This window comes from Augochlora pura, chromosome 10, assembly GCF_028453695.1.
Source record: "Augochlora pura isolate Apur16 chromosome 10, APUR_v2.2.1, whole genome shotgun sequence".
Taxonomy (NCBI): Eukaryota; Metazoa; Arthropoda; class Insecta; order Hymenoptera; family Halictidae; genus Augochlora; species Augochlora pura.
In genome coordinates this window covers 3,580,064-3,587,352 of record NC_135781.1, presented here as the reverse complement: position 1 = coordinate 3,587,352, position 7,289 = coordinate 3,580,064, and the positions used below count along the sequence as shown (strand labels likewise).

The window sequence follows — 7,289 nt, the reverse complement described above, 5'->3', positions numbered from 1 at the left end:
TAAACCAGCTGTTTTTAGCGCTCCATAAATTTCGCGCCGAGCGTCCCTCGGACCCGAACGGTTCGTCGGATTTCCTTAAATCTCGAGTTTCGTCCCCGATTAAACGGGCGGTATCTGCTTGTTGTTTTTTTTTGTTACCCCGACCGCGGGTAGGTTTCCCGCGAAAGCATTCCGCGCGTCGCGTCGCGTCGCCTCGTCTCGAATGTCCCGCCGCGTTTTTCCACGGAAAAAATCGGTGCGGCGCGGCGGGGCGATACGGAACCCGCGCGGAAACGGTCGGCGGTTAGAGCGGCGGCGGGAGGGGCGGGGGAGCGGCGCGAGAAGAAAAATCGCGAGCCCGCGGGAAACCGTAACGAATCGACGGGAATATAACAATCCGCATCGATGGGGTGTTCGATGAAACGGCACGACCGGCGGGTACGTGAGCGCGCACGAGTTCGCGCTCGTTACCAACGTCAAGCGTGATAACCGAATTGGGTATGGACCATTAAAGCGATTACGACACCTGACGAACGCGCTACAAACGGCCATTTGTCGTAGTTACGTTCTCCCTACCGTCTCGCTGCCTTCGAGATGGATTTTCCTGCTAACTAGACGCCCGTTATGCCAACGGCTAATCGGATTAATCGTTCCCCGCCTCGCTCGCGAAAAACGACGCGACGGAAATCGCGGCCGTTGCGAGAGAGGATCCTCTCTCTCCCCCTCTCTCTCTCGCTCTCTCTCTCTCTCTCTCTGTCTCTCGCGCGGAAAATTTACGGCTCGACGGAAGTCGGCTACTGGGAACAGGACGACGACCGCGATCGACCCTACGTCGCGGTCGTCGAGTCGCGGGTCCTTTCCCGACGGACGGAGCTTCCCATAGAATTTTCTCTTATCACAAATTTCTCGATTATTGTAATCGTTAACTGAGAAAGTGACAATTTATATTTACCCCGAGACTACATTTATATAAACGCTTAAATATCGATGACCAGAAATCTGAACTTTATTCGGTCTAATACGGTCGCAGGAAGTCGTAGATTGAAAAGTATATTAAAGAAGACGGCAAAAATTATATCATGCTACAATGTAACATTATAAACGATCCTACAGTATATTTAAGTTATATTTTTGTCAAGAGGTTCCGCTGTGCGAGGGTTAACGAAACTTTTCGCGGCGATGCCAGAAACGAGCAAACAAGTGTGCGAGCTTCTTTGCCAATGCTCATTCTTGCAACGCTGATTTTTAACATATGATTTTTGAATTGCTACACTCGAATGATTTTAAATTTTTCATACTTCTGATCTTTTTACGAAAAGCACTTAAATCTCGTGTCGCAAGTATGCGAACTTCTACGCTTAACACTGAACCTTCCACGGTCGACTGACTCGCTTGCTATTCAATAATCAATATGACGAATAAATTTTGTATAAATAAAATAAATTTTGTATAAATAAAAGAAACTTTGTATAAATAAAATACACTTTCAGGGAAACGATCGAGTAAATTGCACGATTAAGACCGTTGTAACTACGCCGTTCTAAATAAATCGTGGTTGGTTGGTATCGCGAGGCATTGCACGCAGTCGATTTCATTGCTCGGTAGGTTCGGCGTTAAGCATGATTTTCCCATCCGCATGCAGCGTCGCGCGGAGGAACGAACGTAAAGGTGGAGCATTGCATGGACTTACGATGATGATGTCGAGGTTGTTGGTCAGGTGGTCGGGTAGAACTCGCTTGCTGACCTCCTCTTCCGGCATCCCGTCGAATCTGTCGTGTTTCTTCCTCTCTTTGTACGTTTTCGCCCGCTTCTTCGCCTCGGCCAGCTCCGCCCTGTATCAAATTACAGTGAAGAGTTAGCGAAACTTGGCCGGCTCTCCATTATCGGTAGAATGTAGATACGAAAGAGAGAGAGAGGGAGAGGGAGACGCGGTCACCCTGATCGAATCGGATTTACGAGTCCTCGGACGTTTCGGAGCGCGCCCTTCAGTCGTTAACCGGCTCGCCGACGCGACAAACTACCCGCTTTGCCCGCGCTCCGGTCGCGACGGACAACAGTTTCTCATTCGCCGAGCAGTCGGCCACGCTCCGCAGTATCGGCCGGATCGAATGACGGCGGGTGTTCAACGGTTCGTGTACGGATTCGCTCGATCTCGGCCGAGAAAAGCGCCTCGCGGAGGTGATAAGTTGGTTAGCCGGACGCGGGGACAACGGGGCCATCACACCTGGACTCTTCTATAGCCGGGCACCTGGACTAGCGCGCGCCCCCGGCCTCCGGGCTCTCTCCCAGTTTCGTGCGCTCTCTCGGCACCGTCACGCGATCCGGCGCGACGCGCGGTCGTTTCAGCCAATAATGAAAATACGCGGGGGCTATCAGAACGGAGGGCGCCGCCGTGCTCGTAAGAGTTCCCCGGTGCCCTCCCGCAGCCCGTCGGTTCGACCACCGTGGGAGTTTTCGCCGAGTGCGAATCCCACACTGCTTTCGCCCTCCCGGCCTCCTCCCGCCCTCACCAAGGGCGCCTCGAGTCTTCCAGCATTTCACCCACGGATAGCAACGCGATGGACGGCTCCCGCAATCTGCGACCGACACCGATCAGGTCTCTGCTCGTGTTCTGACCCTGCACGGCACAGGGTCCGGCATTGACACCAGGTTTTTGATGCCGGGCATCGACGCCACGAGATTGTGTCAACTCTGCTCTTCTCTTTATAGAGGCGCCCCGGGAGACCTACACAGCTGACCGACACGTTCGTAATATACAGCCGCTGAGAAAATGTATTCGAACACCTTTTTGCAAACGCAATTTTTTGAACGTTGGATCACTTGCCTTTTTTATTTCTAGAAATCGTTAGACAGCGGAATTTTGTGGAAAATAAATTCTTTGTAAATTGCAACGAACGGGAACAAGGTAGAAATTTTGATCTTTTATGATTTTAGTGAGAAATCTATTTTCTTTCTGTTTTTTTAATTTCAAGGATTTATATTTTGACACTTTCTCTCGCGGTAAGAGTAATTTTAAGATTTTTTAAAATCTTATCAGTCTACTCGTTAGTTCGACTATTTTATGACAAAAATTCCTGATACATTTAAAACAAAATTCAAGCAATTCGAATAAGTTATTAAAAATCAATCGCGTTTTAAACGCTGTTCGACTTTTGCGAGATACTGTACACGAATCTTGAAAAAATCGAGGCGTTACAGTCGCCGTTTGCAGGCGTTGTTTACCCCGCGGTGTTCCTAGACAGAAACGAAAGATGCGCCGGACGGCGGAGCTATAATCGAGTCTCGCATCGACCCGCGGACGCGATCGACCACGCCGCATATTATTATTTAGAATGAACTGTAGCCGCCGACCGCGAACACTCGTCGCGCTCGCGCGGCGTACCCACCGAAATTAGGCCGTAAATATGCAACCGATTCCGGTCGGTTCGTTAACGCGATTATCGAATTTAACGAGGACATGGTTGGCACGCACACCACCCCACACCGCCGCCCTCTCGACCGCCGATTTTTTTGCCGCGACAACGAGCTTGCGCAGATTTCTTCGCGAGATTCCGCCGCAACGTCGACAGTGAAATCGAAATTTCGTGAAAATCATAAAAAATGATTTCTATATATAATCATAAAAAATGATTTCTATATATAATCATAAAAAATGATTTCTATATATAATCATAAAGAATGAATTTGGAAAGAGAAAATTTCTAAAAAATCAATATTTTTGAAAAGCTGTATAGATTTTCGGAAATCTGTGTACGAGCTTTTCGAAAATATTAATTTTTTAGAAATTTTCTGTATAGATCGTAGGAATTGAAAGTTAGACCAGAATAATGTATATTGTTTCTTCTGATTAATTTCAACCCTTTGCACTCGAGTGGCCGACACCGAGGCGCCACTGAAATTGTTCGTTCCAAGATATTTTCTGTATGCCAAAGTTTAGATTTAAAGAATTGCTAAAAGACTCAATTTTAAAAGCATAAAATGTATTTTGTACTGTAAAATGGAGATAATAAAAGTCAGAAGAATTATTTTAGATTCACAGTTGATGCTAAATATACCGGGAGATCGATACGTTTAGGCTTCAAATGTAAAGGGTTAATACATTGAAAATATTTTACTAACTATTTTTTTCAATTATCTGTGCCATAAACTTGAGCTTCTCTATTATCCTGTTATAATAATTCTATTATCAGAGAATACCTGAGTACCTTATCATACTGTTTGTGTCCACTTCTGCAGACTACTTAAAAAACACAAAGATAACCATCGAGTCTCCTCAACCATAGCTTGGACAACTAATTAAACAATTCCAAACCTTTAATATTGAACATTGAACATTATGAAAAATTTTGAATTTTAAATTTTGATTTTAAATGTATAAATCGATGGCAATATCGTCCAATTACTGGCGAGAAAATATTCTACGATCATCTCAATCCGTTTAATTCCTTTAAAATCCAATGAATTGCGGTCAATTTTGGAAAGTGAAAATTGAAAGGAATTTTAAGAAAAAAAAAACAAAGGTTTGACAAAGGCGCTTACTCTTCCGGCGTGAGGATCATCTCGGATTTTTTCTTGCGGCCGCGCTTCTTGGGCTGATGCGCCGCCATTTGGGGATTCACGTTGCCGTTCATCACGCCGAGGTTCATCTGGAGATGCTGCGGCACGGGGAGCTGGCCGGGCGGCGTCGACGTGGGTCCGGCAAGGGCGGATTGCGCCCCGGAAGGACACGTCATGTTCTCGGGATTGCCGGCAGGGCTGCTGGCCGTCCTCAGCCCGCCCATCGACATGTCCTCGTCGACGAACGAGTACTGGTCCACCGGGGTCTCGCACTTGATCGTCACCTGCGAATACAATTTCGTACGCTGTAGAAAAGTCTCCTCCGCCAAAATCGACGTCCCCCGTGATACCGTTCGTGCCAGTCGCCACGGTTAACCCATTCGCGTTTCATAACCTTCGCTCGCGATAATTGGGGCGTCTTCAACCTGTTCACATGACGATGATATAAGGGTGAGCGATTTTTATAGAGAGGTATTTTGAAAATTGATATAAAATGCAAACATACGATGCATAATTGCAAATTTTGTAGATCGGACTTAAATTGTAGCGCTTTAATTTTTTAGGTCGATTTACAACCCCTTTCACTTCAGGAGATAGAACAAGACTATAGATAATGGTGGTATGGAAGTATCGATCATTAGCAGACAGTTGATTTAACGAGTTTACGACAGCAATCGTAGCTTTAAATTGCGGACAGATTAAAAGATTTAAAAAATGACAATGTATTGTTTTTAATCTACTAGAATTATTAAATGAACGGAGAACTTGCTATTGGGTTTACATTTCTTATACTTAACGGGAGCAGTTCTTATTTCGCATAAAAATGCGTGGCTTAATAATTACCCTGTGCTCCTTTATATAGAATAAAAATTGTCATCAATTGCGTAAGAAGAACGCAGCTGTACTTATTATAGATCAAATCACGATTTCGTTGGAACATTCCACGATGAATATAAATTGTCAACGTTACCAAACGTTCACGCGTTCTTTCCGTCTTTTCCTAATTTTCCAACGTTACACCTTCGCCGTAAAAAGATATCGCCGCTCCGCCTCATCCCCACAGAAAATACATCGATTTTTACAGAATCTCGCGACGCATCCTGGCAAGTACAAATACCAACGATATTATTTACCCGCGCATCTCGGAAGCAGCCGTGTCATCGATGACACGGATTCACGGTGAATCGTGAATTGGGTCGACTTCGCTCCCGGTGTCTTTTTAGGGCGGCGTCGGTCGCTGAATTAGCCGAAGCGCGCACGCGGGGGGTGGATCAGGCGAATTAAAGATTTCGAAGCTGTCTTCGGACCGCTCCCGGGTCGAGTGATTTTTCGGCGCGATGCTGCGCGTCGTCGACGTCGGTCACGGGCGACGACGTCTCCTCCGGTTTCATCCCCCGCGAAGCCGCCGCCGCCGCCGCGCGGCGCACCACGGAATTCATTACGAATTCCTGCCGCCTTTTTTTTTTTCTACGTGTCCGTTCGTTCGGAAAATAAAATTTGAAGCGGCACGTAGCGCACGTGCCATCATGAACACGTAGACCGGCAATCGTAAAATGTATATTCCCGTTGGTATACGGCCTGAAAATTGTCGGGGTAATAGCGATTGCCGCTCGCATCGAAAATACAGGTCGCGCGCGCTTGAACGCGGCCACGTCATTTATGACCCGCGTTTCCCAATTTCGTCATCGCGGACTTTTCTTCGAGATAACCCCGTCACCTCTACTTCTCTCTCTCTCTCTCTCTCTCTCTCTCTCTCTCTCTCTCTCTCTTTGTCTGTTAAGGTAAATGTTCCGGTGATTGGACGATTAACGACAGAATATCCGTCACAAGCCACTTATTATACTAATAACTAAACTGCGGATCTTCCTGCAAAGTAAGATTTTTTTCGTGTCAATCGCGGAATGTAGAAACCAAATAGAAAGTCGTTCCTTTCCTTTTAATCATTTTAATGGTCTGAGAATAATATCCAGGAATGTTCAATTTCATCGAAACTCTTCGCTGTTTTAAATTACACGTGCTCAAGGCATAGTACTGCTAATAAGATATACATTTAACCCCTTACCATACTTTGACGAGTCCGACTCGTGATGGAAATTGATCGTCATAAATTATTAAGTACGGATGTTGTTCTGTTCTTTAAAATTAGAATGAAATTCTAATCCCTTGTTAATAATTTTTTAATAATTTAAGCATTTAAGTATATTCAGGCACGGAATAAACATTAATGTTCTGTCCCTTAAGAAATTATACCAATCGAAAAATTCCCATAACCTGACATAACCGGACATAACCTAATCGCAGTAACTGTGAAGAAAATGGTACGTCAAGGGGTTAAAATAGAGAGCGAATGTGTCCGCACACCGTTTTGAAAACAGTATAACATTTTCTAATCTGGTCTAAATGACTTGAATTTCTTCTTTTTGTAAATTTTTGAGGGAATAGTTCACTTTACAATGACTAGAATATTGTCAATTACAGTCGATTCTCCCCAATTGTCCCCCAACATTTTATCCAAAAATGTACAATTTGGTACAGGGAGATACAATTATTCAAGCCTCGTGGTTGCTTTCTATAGTCACCGTTTTTCAAAAGCTAAAATATTGTACATTTTTGTTTACGAGCTCGGAGACAATTAAAGAAACTTTATTCTTTTTTCCAAGCCTGTAAGGAAAATATAAAGCTGCGTTTTACAGGCCGAAAATGTACAACTAAATAATCACGAATCGCAAATAAATGATCACGGAAACGTCCGC

The 7,289-nt window shown here is 45.0% G+C and overlaps 2 protein-coding genes across 2 annotated transcripts in view; one reads left to right on the top strand and one right to left on the bottom strand.

Annotated features, from left to right (window-relative positions):
* Positions 1–7,289, top strand: part of Dnmt3 (DNA methyltransferase 3) — a 134,770-nt gene that overhangs the window by 30,269 nt on the left and 97,212 nt on the right. The window lies entirely within an intron of this gene.
* LOC144476556 (uncharacterized) lies at positions 1,571–7,042 on the bottom strand. Its single transcript, XM_078193652.1, has 3 exons — positions 7,013–7,042; positions 4,519–4,820; positions 1,571–1,811 (listed from the first exon to the last, which is right to left on the bottom strand). Exons 1-3 carry the CDS (start codon positions 7,040–7,042, stop codon positions 1,571–1,573), a joined length of 573 nt encoding a protein of 190 aa, XP_078049778.1.